The sequence below is a fragment of the Odontesthes bonariensis genome, chromosome 7, assembly GCF_027942865.1.
Source record: "Odontesthes bonariensis isolate fOdoBon6 chromosome 7, fOdoBon6.hap1, whole genome shotgun sequence".
NCBI lineage: Eukaryota > Metazoa > Chordata > Actinopteri > Atheriniformes > Atherinopsidae > Odontesthes > Odontesthes bonariensis.
This window is the reverse complement of record NC_134512.1, coordinates 19,918,923-19,942,825: the sequence shown is the minus strand read 5'-3', so window position 1 is coordinate 19,942,825 and position 23,903 is coordinate 19,918,923. Positions and strand designations below refer to the sequence as shown.

Here is a 23,903-nt window from a genome sequence, read left to right as displayed (position 1 = left end):
CAACTTCAATCTGTTTCCCCATTGTATTCCTTTTTTTTCGCAATCCGAAGTTACAGAGCAACAGAGACCGAGTAGGTACAAGTCTGCCAATATTACATTTCAGTGGAAATTGCCTGTGTCTTACAGCGGGCCACTGTGGTGAATTGAGCCACCGAGCGGGGCTACAGACTGTGTCTTAATTTGCTCCACCTGTTCTCTTTGGCGGCTGCTGGGAAGGGCTTCCAGATCTATTAAACAGACCTAGAGGGCAAAAGCTGGATAGAAAAGGAGGCAGTCAGATGGGAAAAGACAGAGTTCATATTGAGGATTGGTGTGTTTGTGAGTGGGGAAGGTGAACACTCACAGCTGTTTGTTTTTTTTACTTTTAACAAAGCGACTGCTGTGCAAACAACACAGACACATTGTTAGAAGCTCAGAACTGTTCAGCTGCTACCTGTTTGTGCAAAATGCATAGTACATGATTATTATCAAGTTGAGCTGTTGAAATGTGGCTGATGATGGTGTTAAATCCCATGATTTGAAGTGAAGTCACTTCCTCAGGGAAGCACTGATAAGACTAAGCCTTCCTACTTCATCTTTGTTCTGGAGTCCCATCGGGGGGCAAACCAAGCAAAGTGTTGGAACAGGCTGAGCACCTGCACGCTTGATTTAGCTCTAGTAATTGGACATGCTCTTTTTTGACTAGGACAAAGTGATTACATGTTACCTATTCAGGCTTTGTCCCTTGCAATCTGTAGCTTGTTCACACAGTTTCATGTTTCACAGTTTTTTCTTACATGTCCTGATGATAGGTCTGTTTATGAAGGAATGCATTAGAAATGGATTCCAGTTTGCCATTTTAGGTGGTGAAAACAAATAATATCCACATCCCTTAAGGTTTTCTTACCTCATCAAAAGGTTCAGAGGTTCATTTTCTGTCATGCTGCATGAAATTTAAACTGCACTCACTCACCCAGCCGTTATGTGCACTGCTAAGGAGTGAGACTGATTGGTAATTAGAGGTACCATTTGCATCTAGTCTCAATGGGTAAAAGCCTAATCGATGTGTGTCAGCTCGTGGCTTTCTGGGAAAAAATGCAATCCAATTACATTAAGATACTAATAGATATGAATTTAGTACCTTGGCCAAGGACAACATGGCTGTCTCTGAGGGGTTCAGGTCTGGTTGCTGCCTCCATTGACTGTGTTCTTTAAGGTCTTGCTGCTCTGGCAACCCGTGTATTAATAATGATTCTCCACATTCAGACTTCTGTCCTGTCCTGCTCTGAAAGAATATGAATCAGATGACTAATGAGAGGGCTGCCTTTCCACTCTGGAGAGCAGTTCAGCTCCTGGTGTCTGCACTAGAAGGGTGAAACCAAGTGGAATTCACCACAGCCATGGATATAGCAAAATCCATGCGGTCATTTCTGGCTGCATGACATTTTATCCATGAGTCCAGTCACCAGTAAATTGCCTGTGCTCTGAAGAAAGACTGAACCCTCCCTGCCCATCCCCACCTATCCAACCCCCCAGCTGGTCAAACTTCTCTCCGCGTTTAACAACTGGAACAGAACTGCTATTGTTAGCAGTCTAGAAGCTGTCATTTTCAGCAGAACAAAGGTTATTGCAGCCGATTGATAAAAATTTAATTCACAGACAGGCGCTTTTATGTGGTGTACGGGGAGGAGAGACGTTTTAAGATGTGTGTTCTGCCCCTGGCGTCCACTGGCACATCTCCTCTTGCCTCCTGTTTAAACTGAGTTCAAAATGATAATGAGAGCAGTGAGCAGCCGGCAGTCCCCCAGCACTCTGGTGAGCGAAGCAAGAGCCACTCAGGACTCCTCTGGGCCTCTAATTGGAACTGTAAATCATTGTGTCAGCTGTCAATCAAGGTAGGGTTTGAAAAGAAGGGTGTGGGAACTCGTTCCCTGGCTGTGATCTCCATCTGAGGGTTGGGCGAGACTAGTGGAAGTTGGTTGTGCTCAGCTTTTAAAGCAGAGAAATCATAATGACAGCAGGTTGCAGAGGACATAGGGATACTCTATGTCCTTTCCTCTAATGCAATGGCAAGGGACTAAAAGGCATCGCTGCTGATTTCTTATTGGTGTTCTCATTAATAGTAGAATGGGAGCTGCCAGCAGTCTGTCAGGGATGCCTAGGAGATACAGCTTTCCCCTGTGGAATTTATTTGCTTGATTTTACACGTTTTTATTTGGCTGTTGCCAATTCCTCATATATGGTCATCCCTGCCACTGCTAACTCACATTGTTGTCCTAATGAGGGTGTAGACAATGGTGCTGCCTGCCATACACATCAAGTCTTCATCACAACTTAAGATATACCCAGCTCTCATACATGTGAGACAAAACAAACAAAGAAGCCATGTTTGACCATGTTATAAGATGATGACATAATCAGTTATCTCAGTTAAACAGTCCATACTTCTGATGTCATTCTGAAAAGCTGTTTATGTCACCTGTTAAGTGCCTTAAGTCATAAAGAAAAGCCTAACCACTTCAAGCAACATAAAAACCTTTTCAAACACTGCTTCGATAGGATTCATCACCCCATAAGATCTGTTGCCACTGATTTTCAGTCCACGTCTTGTGTCATTTGGGATCTCTCTGTATTTTTACCCGCTTCACTTGCTTATAGGGGAAAATCGTTTTTTTTAAACCTGCACCTTATTTCTGGCATAAAATACGTTCATCTACTCACTGATAACAGTTTGGTGAAAGTCGAACGTGCTGCGGAAGATTTTTAGATCACTTGAGATTTGCGTATATCCATATAACTGGAGTGAACAGGGCATAGACAATACAGCCTCTAAATAAGGCATTATCTGTCTTTATTTCACCAATACTTTAAGATGTACGAATGAATCAATGCGTAGTATTGCACTGTTAGTCGTGTTAGTCTCAAAGTCGTCGTCCACATCAACAAAATCTGATAAATATCCTGCCATGTTGCACAAAACTAGCAGTAACAAACTCCGTGTGAAGTTAGCTGACTGTCACAGGGCACCCAGACCTCCGACGACGTGGCAGCAGGAGGAGCCGGGGACCGTCCAGCAGGCGGCTGGATGTCCGGCGGGTGGGAGGGAGGGGCTCGAAAAGGTGAGTCCATGGGCCGGGGCCCCATGGGCTCTGAGGCTTTGTCGGGCCCTGTGGCCTCTTTGTCAGGTTCCGGGACAGGTTCGTGGTCAGGTTCCGGGACAGGTTCTGGGACAGGTTCTGGGACAGGCTCGTGGTCAGGTTCTGGGAAGGGTTCTGGGACATGCTCGTGGTCAGGTTCCGGGACAGGTTCGTGGTCAGGTTCTGGGACAGGTTCGTGGTCAGGTTCTGGGACAGGTTCTGGGTCAGGTTCTGGGTCAGGTTCTGGGACATGCTCGTGGTCAGGTTCTGGGACAGGTTCTGGGACATGCTCGTGGTCAGGTTCTGGGACAGGTTCTGGGACATGCTCGTGGTCAGGTTCTGGGACAGGTTCTGGGTCAGGTTCTGGGTCAGGTTCTGGGTCAGGTTCTGGGTCAGACTTGTGGTCGGCTGGAGCTCTGGTCACTGTGGCTGCTGCTGGGTCCTGGGACTGCGGGTCCTGTGAGCCTGAGGAAGAGGAGGGAGAGGAGCTGTACAGCTTAATTACCTCTTTTGGCTCCAAGCCAAAAACATCCAAGGAGGCAGTGCGCTGCATGGTCCCGGCATGGTCCCATACGAACTCCAGGTTAGAGTGCCACCCCCGGAGCCCCCGCCTCGCTGACAGGAACAGCAGGAGCTCACCAGCCACCTGCAGTTTCTCAAGTGCGGAGCCCCGCTCAATACTGCGCCACAGCTCTTTATACAAGTCCCAGAATTTGTCTGAGTCCGCCGCGTCCATTTTATGGTCGGATCTTTCTGTCAGGGATTGTGAGGATGGAGGACACGGATGCGGACTTAAAAAGCAAAACTGGGTTTATTTACAAAAAAATAACAAAGTGCAAACAAAAAGCGCGACTAAGCCGGATTAAAAAAAAACAAACTGTGACGAAATAAACAAAGGACTTGGCATGGCATAGATAAATAAATACTTAACTTGGAACAATGGGAAGCAAGGCAGGCAGGTAAGGTAAGGAAACATGAATGGCAGGGTAAGCAAACAAAGATCCGACAAACTGAGAGGGGAGACTGGAAACTAAATAGGGACTGGGAGTGATTGGGGACAAGGTGCAGCTGGAATGACAGACAGGTGAGGGGAATGAACTAATTAACAGAGTGAGGGGAAAACCAATGGCTGGACCAAAAACCCAAAATCAAGACATGAAACCAAAAACACAAGTCCATGGGTGTGACAACTTTAAACAGTCAGATCATTGAACTACCACCAGTTGATCAATAAGGGAAATATAACGATTGCTACACCAGTCAGGAGAAGAATGGAAATGTCTTTACTACCAAGAAAAGCCTTAGTTGTTGTCTTTGCTCTTCTTTAAATTAAGGAATACTTCTACTTTTTTATATAATTGATGCCACAACAGCATATGTGCAACAACCTCTTAAGAAGCAGGTATTAATGGCATTGTTGTCAGCGTTTAGCTGCCTGTATAAGATGCTGATTACTCCAAACCCCTGTTCACTGGCCACAAGATGGACTCTCTCATACTGTTGAAGAGTGATGTGCAACATTGGGTTGTTCGTGATTGTAGTTTTCATCGATTTGACCCTTGGTAATGAGGCATTCAAAAGTTTAAGCTTCAACAGTTACACACATTTGTAAGAGGAAATGGGAGGAGAAATTAATTTATTTGAAGAAGACACACTCATTTTTCTCTGAGCAATACCTCTGTCTATTTTATATTGTACATTTTGAATTAGTGTCCTAAACTCCTGACAATATCTTTGTCTGAGAATGCAAATAAAAATCCATGAATCACACATTACAGAAAAACGTTACTTCTTATAAATGATTACAAAAAATAACTTCTAACTTCTTAGCATACTTTTAATGATGCTACTTTCTATTTTTACTGTTCACATCTAACTGGCAAAATGTCAAAATTGAAAAACCCTTCCAGGATATGTGTTCCCAGACACTCTACATCTTCCACCATTTATTTAACAAGGCAAGGACCGCATCTTATATGAATGAAGTATATTGAGAACAGAAATGGTTGTATTAATGAAGTGAAGATGGGTAGACTGAAGGGCAGACTCAGTCATTCCTTGGTTAGAGGGGGTGAATGCGGAATGTGGATTCCTGGGCCTTGGAGTCCTGCCAGTCTGTCTGCTGAAAAGAGAGGAGACCGTCTAAGGAGAGAGAAGTAGAAAGAAGTTAAGAGATTCGGTGAAGCAGGATTGCAAAAAGCATAGCTGGGAGTAGATGCTGTCAGAATATATGGAGTGCATAACTGAAAGCTAGAAATCGATTCCTAGGGGTGATTAAATGTGGGCCTTACATTGAACTTCTCTTCAAATGTACAGTTAATTTGCTCCATTTCTGTATGTTCATACAGTTTGACTGGTCTAAGTAAACAATTCAGTGACCTATGGAGTGCAGTGAACCCATTTTGTCTTCTTGTCTGTAGCTGTTCGGACTATAGTATCCCTAAATGAACTAAGCCAAAGTCAGCATTCAATGCAAAATATTTGCTCGATTACTTATCTATGTGTCCTTTACAGGGTGAGGACTGCGCTACAGTGTGTCCACCTGGTCTGTTTGGACCAAACTGCATGTCCACGTGCTCCTGCCACAATCACGCATCCTGTTCACCAATCGATGGCTCCTGCATCTGCAGGGAAGGTAAGAATAATTGGCCTATGGAAGAAGTTTGGAGCAAGTCATTCATGTTATGAGATGTGCTGCACAAACTGTACTGCATACTGTCTGATCTGACAGATCGAATTTTCACATGGATAAACATTTATACACATACAATATATCCTGTACATATGGTCTCAATCCTCCTGCAGTCTTTGCTGTTTGTTGCTCTTCTGTATACATTTTATCAAATGCAAATGCCAGGTTATTCTCGTTCTCCAGTTTTTTCATGTCCAGTTTCCAGTTTAGTGAGTGATACATCATATAAATCAGCTTTTCTCAGATCCCCCTGCGCTATACATTTTACAAGTTTCCCTTACCTTACACACCTGATTTAAATGAACTGGTGCAGCTGCAGCTCAGGAGATAGAGTGGTCTACCTCCTGAATTGGACCCTCAATGGTTTGATCCCCAACTTCTTACTCTACATGCTAAAGTGTTCTTTGGCAAGATACTGAACCCTACACAAGAAGGCTGTAATTGTCTATCTAGTATACATTGAGACATTTTTTCTGGACAAAATAAAACATGTCAGAGCACACAAAAAAAAGTTACCAAGTCATAAAAACACACTTTCTAAACACTCTGAAAAACTGATTTTAAAGCTAATCTGAAAAGTACAAATGTTTTACCTCCAAATGGCACTTTAGAAAAATTCAGACACTCACCAAAATCAAAAAGATTTCACTTTTAGTTTGTATAACTATGCTTAATTTCATATAAATCTTCCCATTCTAGTCCAGACTAAGTTTATGCTTTAGCTAAGTCTAAGTGATATCCCTTAAGTTGTGCTTAAGCAAACACTTTTCTTGGTTATCACGTTAATTAGATCCACTAAATTGAAGTTTATCTTCAGGGTCCAAATCCAAGCTTTGGAATCAATATAGCAGACCAGTTTGATGCATTTCTGCTCTCTGTTACCAAGGCTGGCAGGGTGTGGACTGCTCCATCCTTTGTTCTGGTGGTGCTTGGGGTCTGGGCTGTAACCATACATGCTTATGTAGCAATGGAGCTTCATGTGACCCTGTAGATGGCACCTGTGCTTGTTCCCCTGGGTGGAGGGGCGAGCACTGCGCTGAGTCCTGTCATGTAAGTCTTTTCCCACTGAGAAAATGCTGTGAAAGCCCTATGTGTCTTGAGCAATTTGGGTCATAATAAAATCTGTAGTGGCTGCCGTATTTCGCTTTTTAAAGGTGTAACATTACACTTGTCATTGTTAGGATGGCACGTATGGGTTGGAGTGTCGTGAACGCTGTGACTGTAGCCATGCCGATGGCTGTGACCCTGTGACTGGCTACTGTCGCTGCTACCCTGGATGGACAGGTTAGTACTACTTCACAAATCAGAGCAGGCTCCCATCCTGAGCTGAAATAGCCCCAGCCCTCAGAGATCAGAGCTGGATGTATTAGTTATCCTCATCAGCTCAAAATCGAAGACATCAGATGCTAGTCAGGCATGCTGATTTACCGAAACAGGAAATTATGCATAGACATTCGTGATTTGTTTTGTACAGTATATTTATAGAATATCTGAGCAATGTTTTGTTAATTAAATGTTTAGTTTGCTCTGCCAATGAGCCCATGGCATAGTCAAATAAGAGAACTGAGCTCTAAATTAAAGTTCTTGGCTGATACACTGAATATTAATATGCAGCCTTGTTCAATGGTAATAAACAATGACTGAACTGAGTCATCTTATAATGATTTAAAAATTGATTCAAAATGATTGGCCCAGAATATAAGATACGATTTTTGAACACAGACTGTGGTATTTTTATTTTTTGTTCTGTCCGTTAATCAATGTTCTGAACACGATAGCTGAATGTGAAATCACATTAAAACTGACAGCCACATTTTTTCATCAGATTATTCACTCTTTATCAATCATCATAGGTGCTTTATATATGCTTTGGATTCCCTGCAGTGTACTATATACTCACATAGACATATGTACGTTCTCTGTTTCTGATCATTTAAATCAAGTGATCACAAGGATGGAGTTGGTGATTGAAACGTGTGAATGTCACAGTAAGGGGATCATTATACTAAAAAATGAAGCGTCATATCTGAATGTCAAATCCAAGCAAAGGACCTGGTCTCTGAGCTTGGGTAGAGAGGAACAGTCAGGGAGGGAAAAGATTCAGGAGGAAAGGTCAAGCCCGTGAGCTCTCAGCAGCCCACTCCATTCAGCCTCCTGAGCTTAGGGCATTTATTCTGGGAAACAATGGGGGTTTTATTAGCTGCAAGAACAGAGCCGGCAAAAACGGGCCTCACATGCTCTGAATCCTGCACAGGTCGGGACCATCTGTCAGCCTTAATTGAGTCACCAGGGTGCAAGGCTCAGGGCAGCGTGCAGCCCTTTGGGTCAGACAAACACACACACACACACTCACACATACATACTTGAATTGCGAAGTGGGGGACTACATGGAATTCATCACAGCATCAAGTTAGAGATGGAAGGAATTGGCTATTTACAGAAAGTCGCTATTTTTTGCTGTGATATGAACACTGTATGTGCTTGATTCGGAGTTGGTATGATGTTCCTCTGTCTAGTTGCTGTTGGTTTTATAATGACGTTTGCATGGATTTTCAAGAAGCTTGACTTTAGAAGTGTATTCATGCAAGTCATAAGCTGTCTTTGACTTACACAGTTGTTGCTGGGCTGCTGTAAACCTGACATCAGCCAACAAAAAATTGAAGAGCTCTGTAATGAGACACTTCATGCTGGGGCTTCATACGAGCCCATATTAAATAGGACCTTGCCTTTTACTTTTAAGGAGATCCTAATCCATGTCATAGAGCAGGTAAACTGGTTGTGTGTTTATATGCACTGAGAACAAGGGCTAAAAAGAGAAAGAGTGGTTTGATTTTCAATGCTCACTCTGTACAAATTGGATAGTGGGACCTCTGGCACTTTGTAGCAAAAAGCCTGCTTTGAAGAGACTTCAGTGCAGGCTTCTTTCACTCTTTCTTCTTTTCTCTCACAAGACATCCAGAGACCCTCTGTTTGTCGCCATTAGACTGAGAAATGTGATGCTCTGTCTGCATTCATTTTCTAACAGCAAAGGCAGTCTCAGTGTTTTTTCTGGCTGGCCCAGCAGAACCTCAAACACACTTGCACATGCCTTGCCTTCCTTTTGATGTCCACGGCTTGGCTCCTGACTAAATCACCCCCCGCCCCATCAGTGCTAACATTTCCTCTCCTTTACTCCTCAATGCCAGCCCTAAGGTACCGTAGTTATTGTATAACATTAGTCCCAAGAGTTTGGTCCAGGTTTAATTCAAAGGTACTGCACTAATGCTGCTTTAATGGCCTCACCTTTCTCAGATATTCTCATTCAAAGGAAATTTCAAATGAGGCTTCGAACATAGCTGGCGCTTGAGAGGTTGCAGAGTTTGCACGTGTGTGTTTGAGTGTGTGACAATATGCGTGCATGTGCAACTGCACTGATATACAGAATATTACATTTTATGAAGCTACATGTCTGTATGTAGCACAGCACGGGTAACTTTTCTCCTTTCATCCCAGTTTTCTGAAAGGCTGAGAAAAAAACGTGCTGCTCTGATGGATGTGCTAATGCATTCATGTGCACAGTAAGAACCCTGTATGGATGCAGTGTTTTTCAATTGTTGGCTGGAGCTGCACCAAACACACTGTGACACTTCCAGACTGTGCTTGTAGCCCGAGTACCTCCCCTCAGCTCTGTACACAACCCTAGCTATGCTGAAAGAGAATGGGAGACTAGCTCGGGCTCTCAGGAGACCCAACCCTGTTAATCAACACAGTGCACTGGCAAGAAGCCCCAGTCAGATCAAATATAAAATACGTTTGGAAAGGAGAAACGGAGGGTGATAGATGGGCTGAGCCAAAAATGAAAAATAAAAAAGCACTCGCTTCAAACTGAGGATTCTTTAGTCAAGCCTAAAACCAATTGAGGTTCCAAGCTGGTTGAATAAACCTGTTAAGAGCAAGCATCGTGAATACTGTCCTGTAATGATGTGCTTTTACAGATGGCACACTATTTCCGCAAGGTTTCAGCATACCAGTCTTCTGTCCTCTTAGTGTGCATTCACTGAATATTTGTTTTGTTAATGTGCCTGCAGGAATCCACTGCGATAATGTGTGCCCACAGGGCTTCTGGGGACCCAACTGTTCAGTCAGCTGTTCCTGTCAGAACGGAGGCTCCTGCTCTCCCGAGGATGGCACATGTGTTTGTGCACCTGGATACAGAGGAACCTCATGCAAAAGAAGTGAGCCTCCGTTTCTTTCTCAAAGCAACCTCTCTTAATCCAAAGCCACTGAACTGAGCAGTAACAAACTCCATCACAGCACTGACCTTGTTTTGATCTTTGAAGAATTGTTAAAGTGTTTGCCTACTGAGGAGTGGCACTCAGCTGTCGGTCACAATGGCTTGAGCGTAAATCCTTCATCACAGCTATCATTTAATCACAGCATCTTTACCCCTACGACAGCCCCAAGACACACACACACACACACACACATGCACATAAACACACAAACTTCTCACCCTCCTACACTGTCCTTAACATCCAGCTCACAGTGGGAGACTCAAAGTCCTCGCCTGAGGCTCATCAGTGGGCATGTTCACTGGGAGCGCCAGCTCTGGTTTCTGAAGGGAGTCTGTCTTAAGCTGCTCTCAAGTGAGGAGCTCACTGATTAGCAGAGACATTCACAGTCACAAACCTGTAAACATCTATTTGAGTTGAATATAGGAGAGAGACACAAACTATTCGTGTGTGTGTGTGTGTGTGTGTGTGTGTGTGTTTCCCTGTGTGAAATGAATACGCCAAAAAAATTCAATATTTAGACAGGTAATTTACTCGTCAGGTACAAGCCTCATAACTGCAGTTTTGTGTGTGTGAGAGAGTCTTTCTTTTTTCAGTGAAAGTTTAATTGAGGGATTACAAACATCTCTAGAGGCTGACAAAAATGTATCCTGCCTGGTGCTCCAAATAAAATCCTAACCCCTCTGGGTAAACTTCACATTCAGTGGTTGTCAAACTGTAGCCCAGACTACAGTTTCCTAAAATAGTCTATTTGGGGAAACCCCAGTCATCCCATGAGAATATTGTCATTGAAGTAGAAATCATCCTTTAAAAGAAATAGGAAAATTACACTGATACCTAAGCCTATTCTGATTGTTGCAAAGTTGATGATCTTTGCAATGCCAGTAGAATAACCTTTATTCCAGCATTTGAATATCTTGGTTTACATTTTTAAATCAAATGAGTGTTATCAACACTCAGTTGTGTATTTCCTGACATATTTAGATCACAAAGCTATTCTTCGAGATTTGACATAAATAAGACTTTCACAGTTCTCTTAACTCTTTTACTATTCCCTCTGTGGCAACAGATAAAATGTCAGTGATTGCCCTTTGCTGTCTTTCTTTCTCTCTTCTCCTATATTTCCTCCTGCCTGGGTTTTTCCCCCACTCCCGTGATCGCTGTCATGCTGTGTCTCATAATTATATACCTCTTGTTCCATCCAACATTGGTGATGGATTCTCTCTCCTCTCCCGTCACACTCTGCTGGGCTGCAGTCTGCTCTCCTGGGTTCTATGGGAAACGCTGCAGCCAGTCGTGTCCGCAGTGTGTGCACAGCACCGGGCCGTGCCATCATGTCACTGGCCACTGTGAGTGCCTGTCCGGCTTCTCTGGCTCTTTGTGCAACCAAGGCAAGTAGCCTTCTTAGCCTTTTTGACCTTTTCCTGCATTAAAACTGATGGGTACTGTGGATAGTTATTTTGAAATTCTTTACAAATTTCCCTTGATAGAAAATACCAAAAGTCTGAATTTCAATGGTTAGGAAATAAAACTGATTGATATTGTAGAAAATGATTGTATAAATGTTACTTTATATTGAGACTTGAAATATTTAGTACTGCTTTAGGACTAATTTCATGTAAAATACACATTTTATTTCACTGTTTTCATCATGAGTACAGCTGTACATTTGCATACAATGTCCTACTGCTGTGTCTCCCACTGACATCTTTGCTTTCAAACTACAAAAAAAATGTGGTATCTGTAAACCCCATACGAAATAAGTAAATAAATAAATAAATAAATCAGCTTTCAATAGAAAGTAAACAATTGCTCAGATCCGTTTTCAAAGGCAAAAAACAAGTTGTGTAAATATTATCATCCCTTTGCCTACTTCAGCAAAGGGAGCTGCAAGTAAATTGCTTTTCATGAATATACAAAGACAAAGAGGCAACTCATGTGCACATCTGTTTCTCTTGTTAATTTAATTTCAAGGCAATCTGTCTTTTGGGAATTGCCTTGGTGATGATTTAATCACATGGAAAGACCTTGTGCGAAAGAATTAGAAAAAAAAGTTTAGCCTTACTTCCACGATGTTCCTTGTTTTAACCCAAAATGTGTTTGATTTAACTGTTACAACTGTTTAAGAGGTCATGAGTCATTTCATCTATCATCACTGTCTGAGCCAAACAGTTTGGCTTAATGTTTAACTGAGTCTGAAGTATTAAAAACAAACAGACCACTTAGTGGAAATGTAAACTGTGTGTAAATAGTTTTTGTTGATATGACAAGTATATTTTATGAGTGCAGTTTTTATGTCCCCCATTGTCCATCTTAGGAACGACATGTTTGCAGCTTATGCTACATGGTGGTGTACTGGTTAGCACTGTTTCCCAACAGCAAGAGAGTCCCTGGTTCAAATCCCAAAGCCTTTCTGTGTGGAGTTTCATGTTCTCCCTGTATTTATTGGGTCCAAAAACATGCATGTTAGGTTGATTGGTGACTCTAAATTGTCCCATAGTTGTTTGTCTCTGGTTGGTTGCTTGTCTCTGTGTGGCTGGTGACCCATCTGGGGTGTACCCCACCTCTGGCCCAATGGCAGCTGGGATAGGCTCCAACACTTCCCCCCACCTCGACCCTGAATTAGGTTAAGTGGATTTACAAAATGGATGCATGGTTGCAGCTTAATATCAGCTCGTGTGTGATAATTTGTGTCCCAAGATACTGTGTTTGTCTTGTTAGTGGCTCCTCATTGGTCCTAAAGTGTAGCATTAGACAAGACTCATACATTCAAATGTGATGTAGATTTTCACTTCTTACAATTTACCATTTTTTTTTATAAATTACAGAAAGCCAATTGGGGATTTTTTCAATTCTCTTTCATGGTTTTGAGATGTGTCTTATAAATAAAAGTTTAATAGCTTAGCTGAGGGAAGGGAAAAAAGTAAAGATGAGAGAGCCAGTCCTAATTTGTCGTGGCTATAATTACTGTTGAGCAGGCGTTAGGCAACGAGGGACGAAGGTGGCTGACAACAAGCATATTCTCCTCTTGTTGAGGCCCATCGGCGTCCTCACTTGTCCTCCGTCCAACACACAAAGTCCCAGCCTAATGAAGCTCTCCTAGTGAGTTGAGGCTTCAAACCCCAGAAGCAGCATGGGGGAGCCAACCTCATGGCTTAATGACAACCTGCTTGAAGGAGCTTGAAAGAGCTCTCAAGAAGAAGGGAAAACCAGTAGAAATGTAATCATTAAAATCACCCCACATGAAAATGAGTCCGACCCATGTCTTTCACAGTGAGCCACCTTATCAGATATTTCTAAAACTGGGCTATTCTCTTTATATGAGACCTTTAATCTCTCTGTTGTGCGGCAGCTCCATGTTCCTGATGGTTACAATTTGCCCCATGGTCCTCCCAAAAAACACAATTGAGGTTTCACTGGAAATTATATCTTTAATGGAAGAGTGCCGGAGTGTATTGAAAAATTAATTTCATGAAATATTTATTCAGTGGTCTGTGTACATGGTCTATTTTAATTCTGTGGCATATCACTCATTGCACTCTAGTGGGTGGAAATAGGGCAATAGTGCCACAGGAGGCAGAGATCGACTCCTCCTATTGTCTAAACAGATCAATTCACTTAGTGTCAACTCAAATAGAACAATATTGCCCATTAGAGTAAATGTTCACACAACCTGTCACAGGATGAGTTTGTTTGTATAAAGGTATTCTCAGTAATACGCTTAAGTTTGATGTCATGATGTTAATGGGTTTAACTGGTCTCTGTAGTAGTAATGATAAGCTGATCAGATGTGCTTTGTAAAGTGATGTGTCTTCCTTTTCTTTTTTCCTGTTTTGCAGTCTGTACAAACGGCAGATACGGGAGGGCTTGTGCTGAGATCTGCCTCTGCACCAACAACGGCACCTGCAACCCCATCGATGGCTCCTGCCAATGCTTCCCTGGCTGGATTGGAGAAGATTGCTCTCAGGGTATGGCTTCACTCCTTCATCCTTTTTTTGCTCAGTTTCCTGTATCTCACCCTTCCATTGTCTGTCTCCCATCCTTATTTTATTTCTCCCACTTGCCTTCAAACACATTAGTCATTTTCATGACCCTACACATTCACAAGAACTGCCCTCAGCCCCACATGATGTAATACACATAGCTTGCTTAAATGGTTGTTGTAATACATTATGCTCTTTGATTTACTGCACCACGGGCCAAAGATCATTAGCAGAGCTTTGAGCCGCCATGCCATGGGAAATTGATGTGTATTTTGTGTGTGTGCATGTACAGTACTTAAAATGAAAATAACTTAAAAACTAATTCTTAACAGATATTCAATCTGACACCAATATCTTCTCATATGATGTAAGATACAGACGGGTGGAGAGTAATGATCACTCTGGATTTTCCACAGGGAATACTCAAATTATAACATAGGAATATATTGTAGGAATATGTGGAGAATGTCTCAACTTTCCCTCAAAAAGCGTTCAGTGCTTCATGTATGCATGTCTTCGGGTACAGAGTATATGTGGGAGAATGTGTGACAATGAAGTTGACTGTGTCTCTGGCATCTGCAGCCTGTCCCTCTGGGCACTGGGGCCCTGATTGTCTCAACTCCTGTAACTGTCACAACGGAGCCCAGTGCAGTGCCTATGATGGGGAGTGCAGGTGCAGCCCCGGCTGGACCGGTCTCTACTGCACGCAACGTGAGTTTCTCCCATCCAGTCAACAGACACACAGTGACATCTACTGGCCGTCCAGCAGAACCGCAGTAAATAACAAGGAAGCAGCAATGTATTTTTGTAACTGGAGGATGTAAAGGTTTAATTTACAATTTTACGGGGAGGGCACCATCAAACTAAAACTAGTGGTCACTTCACCATTTTACTCATGATACATTCCAGTCATTAACCCCTGCAATAGTGAAGATCATCAACATCAGTCCTGTAATTTGCATTCCATCATCCATAACCTGAAGGGTTTATTCAGTACTGTTTGTAATGTCAAGCTCCTGCTATTGTACAATAAAAGTAATTTCTTATGACTGTTTTCTTTACGTTTTCCTCACTCGGATTCTTACTATTTCCAATTGTCTTGTTCTTCAACTCCACCTCTGGGTTAACAGCATAACTTGATTTTCTGCTGAAGCAGGAAATCTCACATTTCCATTCATTCACATTGTCCCTTATTGAGTATGCAGCAGAGACATTGAATTGTATTGATTTTTCTGTTCCCTTGCAATATGACCTTGACTCTTTATGTTGTCTCGCCTTCTCTTTCTTTTCTTCCCCCATCCCGCCCATTTTATACATTTTATACATCTCTGTCCCAGGCTGCCCTTCAGGGTTCTATGGCAGGGACTGCGCCGAAGTCTGTCGCTGCCAGAATGGCGCAGACTGTGACCACATCACTGGCCAGTGTGCTTGTCGAACTGGCTTCATTGGGACGAGCTGTGAACAGAGTTGAGTAGGCCTGCACAATTTAGCTATAAGCAAAATTACCTTGTAGATGAGTGTATGTGTTCTCTAAAGACTTTGGCTCCTGGTCAATAAATGTTTTAATTTTGATGGATGTAGTAATGTGCCTCTCTGCCATGCAGAGTGTCCCGCTGGTACATTTGGATATGGTTGCCAACAGCTGTGTGAGTGCCTGAACAATGCTACCTGTGACTACGTGACTGGAACATGCTACTGCAGCCCTGGATACAAAGGCATCCGCTGTGATCAAGGTGAGAGGTGACTGGACTGGTTGAGAATTTGTGGTGTATGATTGCTCAAACGCTGATGTGTATATATTATTCAAATGACCCACTCTCTGGGTTTTCTATGTAGCAGCTCTGATGATGGAGGAGCTCAACCCATACACTAAGATTAGCCCAGCACGAGGCTCAGAGCGCCAGTCTGCAGGGGCTGTCATGGGAATCATCTTTCTCCTCCTTATCATCATGGCCATGCTTAGTCTGTTTGTGTGGTACAGACAGAGGCAGAGAGACAAGGGTCATGAGATTCAACCCAGTGTGTCCTACACACAAGCAATGCACATTAACAACACTGACTATTCTCTTTCTGGTAAGATAATTAAAATGTATGCTAACCATAACTATGCTATGGCTAAATAACTGTGCATTTTTCTATAATATAACCAAAATGTTTGAATGTTCCAAAATTGAAATTGATATCCTATTACATATGTAGCATGTAATGTGTAGTATCATATTATATGTGTTGCAATGTTGCACAAAAATGTGTCAAGCACATAAATTTATCTTTCAAATTTCTCAACCTCTTACCCGCTCAGAGTGTGGCAGTACTGTAGCGATGAGGACCAGCGGCCCTGACATCAATCAGAGTCAGAACAGCAGCAGCAGCCAGTGCTTCACCAACCCCAGTTATCACACTGTGGCTCAGTGCAATGTTGTCTCAACCATTTCCAGCAACCTGGATAGCACTCTGACGCTCAAAGTAAGAACATTCAACATGTGTCTTCACACAATATTTCATTTCCTAATGTCACAGCACAAAAACAACGACCGTTTCTGTTCCTCCTTTCCCAGTCAAGCACCCTGAAGAGCAGAAATGGCTCTGAATGGAGAGCCTACTGCAACCTCAATGACATAGGTTAGTAATACTCTTTCTCATCATATCACACCAAATACAGACTGAGTTTTGACTTGTGGGCAGAAATGTGCAAAATTTTTCGATTCAAGGGCAAAGATACACGTGTCATTAATGCAGACCTTTTACTGGCACAAAGCTGCTGTGAATGAAGATGAACCAGAGGGTCTCTTGTTAAACATAACCTTTGCTCCGATTTTGATAAGATATGCGGGACAATCAGAGACATTATGTGAGCGAAGATGAATAGGGGTCACTATGAACTCATTAGTACTCCTTTACATCCCCTAGCAACTATAATGGCTTACATTGGGTCAAACTGCAGTCTAACAATGTGAACTGTTGAAAATGATCTTGTGTGCGTTTGTCTTCAGCATGTTATTATAAATGTCTTAGTACACACTAAAGTTTTATTACACACAAAACTGCAGTTCTCTTATTGTGTCGACTGTAATTCTCCCTGCTGACAACCAAGAAGTGGAGACTATTGAGTACACAGGAAATGAATGTAAACGTAGGAAACCTAGTTAGTAATGAATTTGATCAATATATGCCTTTCCTCGAGAGAAGAGATTAGAATCGCTGTGTATAATAATCTATATATGTTTTGCATAAATATGGCCTTAAACAATATTAGATGTTCAAAGATGTCCTGAAAGCAGATTAAGAAACCAAGCATCTCTTGTGACCTGTTGTGCAACAACAACTTAAAAGTAAATGTTTCCACTAACTGTTGATCAGTCCTACATATCAGTTTTGATTAGTCTCACTTCTCAGTACAAAAAGCTTTAACTCTGAGATGTATGTTGGGGAATTTCCTCCAATGAATTGCTTTCTTCAGGTCCTATAAACGACATTTGGATTTAGGTCAGCTCACTTCGGCTTGGCCCTTCATTAGCTCGTTTATTTATTCCTATTTGTTACATCGACTTGTGTGCTCAAGGTTGTTGTCCTGCTTCATGACCCTTTGTCTGTTGAGATAGAATTCAAAGGGAGAGGTTGGGTAACTTTAATTAACTTTGTTTAATTTAAAATTCATGATTTTACCAATTATGGCAAGCTGTCCTGGCCTAGAAGCAGCAGAACTCACAACCCTGATTCACAGATTGAATAAAAAATGTTTTTCCTTCTCCAAATAGCTGCTTGTTTCATGCGAAACCAAACAGTGTTTTTCCATGTTCTCCTTTTAGTGGACTCACAAACTTTGATATTAATCTATATGAGAAAGGTAAGTTATTTAGAGGCTACCCTGTGTTCCTTTGTAAAACGTATTACTTTACATATTCTTACTAGCAACAATCCTAAATGTAAACAAAATCTGTCTGATGGTTGATCGGTGGATTCCAAACTTTTAAGAGATGGTTTTATAACCTTTTTCAGCCTGATGAGTATCAGCAACTTTTTTCTGAGTTCTTCAAATGTCTCCTTTGCTCATGCTATAACACGCTCCTTCAAACATCTCCTTAAAACTAAAACTCTGAAAGACAGTTGTTCTTTAAATAAGACAGAGCACCAAGGCAAACCTGATAATTCCTCTATAGTTCCACTTTCACATGAATTGCTTCACATGTTTTTTCACTCACAGTTGTGTAATATTTGATGATTATTTTTTCAATAAGAAAATAACCAAGTATAAAAATGTTTTCATTGTGTGAAGATCATGTTTTTTCAGAAACCAGGTTGCCAAAATGTTGTAACACTTTGTACTCTGTGTTGCTGCAAACTGAAAGAAATACTGTACTTCTGAAATAATGCTAATTTTGGGGCTATTAAAGCTAAAAACCATGAAAAATTGTAAATCCATTTTTGGACATGCTTCACTTGATCTTAGACAGCCTGATCTGCTCATTTCCATTTTGTGTCCAAGTACACAGCAGATCGATTCCTATGGGAGGTCAAAGTGTCTCTGATTGATCAACTACCCTTTAGCATGAGCCTCGTCCTCCTTTCGTTATCTGTGCTGTTTGGCAAATATCCCACCATGTCCTCATTGATGTAAGCTTGTAAGCCTTGGGGGATAGGAAGCAGATGAAATTTTCATTACGGCCAAGCCATTACTTTGCTCATATTCCTCCAGAAATAACATACTATGTGACACATTTGCTGTCAATGTTCACATATTCGGGGAATTTATGTAATGTTTGCCTTCTTGTGTTCTGCCAGATGTTCAACAGGGAGAGGCACAGATTCAAAGAAGTTCAAGAAAAGGTAAACAGTTAACTGCAGGGACAGTTTGTTCGTGTTTTCTAAGCATCTTGTTCTGCATGTTGTATGATTTTAAATGAACTGATCCACTAAGATCATAATGTTTAAATCCTTTCATGCTTAACAGCTCATGTACTGGTTGTCCCATTTGGCTTCTTTCCAGCTCTGATATTCTTAATTTTTCTGACCCCAAATTTCACACCCTAAATTTTTCCCCCTCTGTGATTTGTGTGAAAACTCTCTGCACTTTAGACAAGATCATGGAGGTCCGAGGTTTTATTTCAAGAGTAATTGCTTTCTATGGCTCAGTGCCTGATACGTCACATTGTCTCCCACACTGTGCAGTCGTGGTGAATGTGAGGGACCCAAGGGTGTGAAGAAGGCTATGCTGTGGTCTCTAATGAGGCCTCTTATCAGATTGATGAGACTGTTATGGATGAGATGAGCCATCCAGACTCTCCCCTTTGTACTCTGATTACTATATACCACCATTAGTCACCCGTCAGAGACAAAAGAAGATCAGCTACTTCAGCTTCATTGCCATTCTCCTTTCTTTACCGAGATCTCTGTTTAGAATTCCAGTATCGATGCCACCTTTCCAAGTCTTTGACAATCATCTTTGATGACACTAAATATGTCTTTGTCTTGTGGTCACTCCAGATTACATCAAGAGCTCCATGTGCAGCAACAGCTCCTGCTCTCTGAATAGTGATAATCCATACGCTACTATTAGAGACCCACCAGGGTTGGCATGCAAGCACACAGAGAGCAGCTATGTGGAGATGAAATCCCCCTCCCACCGTGAAGTGCCCTTTGGAGGCACCGCCACCCTCCTGGGCACTGTGAGCAGGAATGTCTATGATGTTGGTGAGTGTGTCTTTTCTCTGGTGTGTGGAGCTCAGCGGGGCCCTACAGTTTATGGCCTGTCTGGTCATATCTCACGCTGTGTGCCTGTACAGACTTTTTAAGCCTTGCTAAGAGGAAATGTGACCTGGCTCTCCACTGCATGCGCCTCTTCTTTTTCTTTTATCCTCAGTCTGTCTGGGCTCTTTTAAAACTAGCCAACTGACCTGTACCATTTTCTCCCCACCTTCTTTCCCCAAACTATCGCAGAGCCAACTGTGAGCGTCCTGCAGGGACCCAATGGAATGGCCACCGGCTTCTCCCAGAGTCCCTATGACCTTCCTTGCAGCAGCCACATCCCGAGCCACTACGACATTCTGCCCATGCGTCATAGCCCCACACAAACACCCCCACCACCACCAGAGAGCCCCAGCTCCTTGCTCTAGAGTGCACATCCTCTACCTGGTTACGACAGCATGCCGGCAGCTGGGAAACTAACTTTCAACCAACGGCCCTTGCTTTGTCTCCGTGTGCGTTCGATTAAATACTGAGATGGAGAGACAGCCACAGCTCCTCTGGAACCTGGTCTCTTTGGCTCCCTCACTTGCACTCTGTCTGTTCCCCAGAAGGAGAGAGGGGAGGAACGAGTGTCCCAAACACCAGCGACCGTTCACCCATTTTATTTCTTATATAACTGATCACTCAGTTTGCTGCCTGGCCTGTTTATGGACCTCCTGAAGTGGAACGTTATTTTTCCAAACACAGCTAAGGGCAGAATAGATGAAATGGGTGGACAGTTTATTCACAGGGCAAGAGCTACCCTCGTGCTCGTTCTCATCCCATGATATAGGTTTATTATTCAAGAGCAGCCAAGTGTTTATAATATCCCCTAAAAAGAAGTGATTGTCCCTCCAGGAAGGAAGGAATTGCAACCTTGACTATATCGAAGTGGGCAAAGATTAATGATGTACAAACATATGTGTATGAATCTCCCCGATGTGCAGCAGGTGCAGACCACAGTACTGCAACATGAAGTGCTTCTGCTCATCTACGAAGTGAAGAAAGGTTCATGCAAAGGAAGATAGTGCTCTATCCAATATGTTAGACGGCTGAGAGTGAACCAACTCTGAGAAAGCATGGATAAATAGGAATCTATTGTAATGGCTCTGTATTCACTGTTCACTGTTATCCAGTAATGATCACACAGTTAATACTAATGTAAACTAAGTTTTATTGTTAATGAGGCCATGTGTATCTGGACATGTATTTGGGTCACCAGTGTTCATGCATTTATTACATTACTGAGAGTCACAGACACAGAATAAAAGTCTAAAGTTTAGATTTTTTTTTTTATCCCCACACTAATGAAGTGCTCCAATCCTGTGTTGTTGTTATTTTTTTTATGTGGAAGCTTTTTTCTTGCAATGTTTACATTTTTAGAATATTGGATGTTAAGAATTGATTGCTTTGACCTTTTATGTTTTGTATTTATAAAGGTAATTGCTTTTAGTATTTATTTATATTACTGATGATGTTCTTTTTTAAATCAATGTGACTAGAATTTAAAAAAAAAGAAGATATAAAGCATGATCAGATAATGGATACCCACTGATGTAGATAAAACACAATTTATCCTGTGAGATTAGCAGTGTCATTGTGTGAGCTGTTTTTGAAGTCACCTAAAAATGTTCTCTTGCTGTCAAATTGTAGATTGAAAATAATATTTCATCTGACCAGTTTAAGACCACAAATCCCCTGTGCAGCATTCACCAAGGTAACCATATGTAAAAATCCATCAAAAAGAAGATTTTATGTTTGTATCAGGCCAATTAACTTTTTAGTGAACTGAATTTGCTCACTGATCATGTGAATTCCATTTCACCCTCTGTGAAGCAATAACATGTTGACAATCGATGCACAGACAGTGTTTCATTATTGCTGGACATTATGATGCCATCTTTGACCAGTGTAGTAAAAACTGATAATACTTTCTGTGACTGTTTGTCCTCTGAGGACAGTTTTCTAGTTGCTGTCATATCAAAGCTGGTTGTTGTTTTGGTACCTAAGTTTGTTTCAAATTAAATGCCTATTCTGCCATCAGAAACCTGTCTCAGTCAGGTTAATACCCTGTATAAAACTGATGCATAGCTAAAAAGAAATTTAATTGGGTTACTGGATGTTTACTTATTTTTTTAGTCTTTTTGAGACGTGAGACGAACATGCCACACTTTATTTTCTGTTAAAACCTTTCAAATTCACGGGTAAAAACATTTTGTAAAAGCACTTTCACATTTATTATACATCTAAGGTACATATAATTCTAGTTCTGAGCAGTTTGTGACTATATCTCCTAAATTACACAAGTGAAGACCACATTTACTAAGATTCAACCGCTATGTATATACACGGTACAGTGCCACCACTGTTAGAACATTCTAATCTGCCTTATGGGATGGTGTGCAGGAATTTAATGATAAACTGACACCAGAAAAAAAGTAGCTTGTCACTGCCTCCCCCTGTTTCACCTCTGACCATGCCCAGTGTCACATATAGTTGTAATGGGCTGTGGTCAGAAGTCTATACAGTCTTACATCAGGAGTTCATTTATGCATCACTGTTGCAAGTGTTAAAATGCTGGAGATCAACAAAAACAAGATCCTTAAGTTTGCCTAATGATTTTAGGATATGATTGTCCTATGTGCACCACTCTGCATGGGTTTATGTGAGACAACACAGTTGGGTGTTTAAAATGTTAGTAAGATTACTGTTAAAATAACATTATTCATTAAAATCATAAAAACAATTCTGCACATAGACAACACATTGTAAAAAGTAAACTATTTTCTATAAACTATTAAATGTGATCCTTACCTGTCAGGGCTATGTAGCATTCATGCAAAGAGCACATTCATTGCTTATCACAGCATGTTATAGGACTACACTTTTCTAAGTACTACCTGACATCAGCCACAACATAAACTGAATAAAATCATTTAAACATGCAGCACATCCTGTAAATACAATGTCCAATGCAACGTTAAGCCAATATTACAGTGCGACTTATTAGGAGATGTTTCTGACCTGTGGCTGTTATGGGTTCATTTTAAGGGATAGATAACATATTATTGTACCTGGGAAAAGCAGCAGTGAGCCATCTTGATATATGTTTGAGGTGTTTAGGTGTTTCTCACTAGTACACTAGAGCAGATTTCCCAAGTGCTATGGATGATGAACATGCCCCCCAACTGACAGCCAACAAGCCCTGAGTGATACCCCAGTGAAAGCAAATGGAACCAGGAGCCTTTGGATGGAGCTAAAAAGAAATAGAAACATAAAAAACAAGGTCACACTGCTACCAGATAAGCTCTCGGGACAGATATTGATTTTGTACATTGTTGAATGCTATCACAATATAGAAATAAACCATGTGCTTTTCACAGTTTAAACAGGGTAGAGAGTCAAATACAGCGATGACCTCATTTAACAGAATTCAGACTGAAAGCTGGGGAGATGCTGAACAGTGAAAAAAAAATCTAAATCTGTGCGAATTGAATGCGTGGCATCCATCAGTGAAGGTTTTTTAAAACAAATGCCGGTGTGATTACTGCAGCAGGGGACCTTCTGCTGCCTTTGAGCAGAGGCACTGAGACAGAAACAGGAAATGTTTTTGATTTCCTGAGCCATTCAAGACCAAACTGGATTAAATTTCAATGCAAAGTGTGCGTTAAGATATGCAGTTGCATTATGTGCATGTTCCTTTTCTGCTCTCGGGATCAGTAGACATCTGCCAACGTCTGTACCCCATCACTTCTGAACAATCAGTCAGCTGGAATTCATCTGTTTTTCTTTTGAGACATATCTGCCACATTTACATTTAGTCATAAATCAATTCTTACTGGTGAAAACACATTACTTCTCCATTGTTATCATTCCAGATAGTTATGTAAATAAAAATAAAACACAGTAGTTTTTCAAAAGGAAGAAATTAAAAACAACAATACTCAAAAGTCTTCGATGAACACAGCACAGTTACCTCGGTTTCATGGCACGGTGCATGAGGGGTAAATTCGACATTTTAAACACAATGTGCTGCACTTTTATTCCTCTTTTTAAACTAGAAATTCTACTTGATTTCATTCAGCAGTTTCATTTTTTAACCTTAAAACACAGTTTG

General features: G+C 41.5%; 1 protein-coding gene across 3 annotated transcripts in view; it reads left to right on the top strand.

Annotated features, from left to right (window-relative positions):
- The window catches only part of megf11 (multiple EGF-like-domains 11), a 75,170-nt gene extending 53,337 nt beyond the window's left edge, over positions 1–21,833 (top strand). The window contains exons 12-26 of one of the 3 annotated variants that reach the window (XM_075469943.1): positions 5,631–5,751; positions 6,695–6,858; positions 6,990–7,092; positions 9,876–10,022; positions 11,336–11,470; positions 13,919–14,047; positions 14,645–14,773; positions 15,400–15,528; positions 15,667–15,795; positions 15,902–16,135; positions 16,365–16,528; positions 16,621–16,684; positions 18,845–18,889; positions 19,547–19,753; positions 20,000–21,833. In XM_075469943.1, coding sequence (XP_075326058.1) covers positions 5,631–5,751; positions 6,695–6,858; positions 6,990–7,092; positions 9,876–10,022; positions 11,336–11,470; positions 13,919–14,047; positions 14,645–14,773; positions 15,400–15,528; positions 15,667–15,795; positions 15,902–16,135; positions 16,365–16,528; positions 16,621–16,684; positions 18,845–18,889; positions 19,547–19,753; positions 20,000–20,175 — 2,076 coding nt within the window. In that variant the 3' untranslated portion in view covers positions 20,176–21,833. Of the gene's footprint in view, positions 1–5,630; positions 5,752–6,694; positions 6,859–6,989; positions 7,093–9,875; positions 10,023–11,335; positions 11,471–13,918; positions 14,048–14,644; positions 14,774–15,399; positions 15,529–15,666; positions 15,796–15,898; positions 16,136–16,364; positions 16,529–16,620; positions 16,685–18,844; positions 18,890–19,546; positions 19,754–19,999 lie in introns of all 3 variants that reach the window. The other 2 variants (XM_075469942.1, XM_075469944.1) reach the window with 2 other exon arrangements.
- Positions 21,834–23,903: the final 2,070 nt, after the last annotated feature.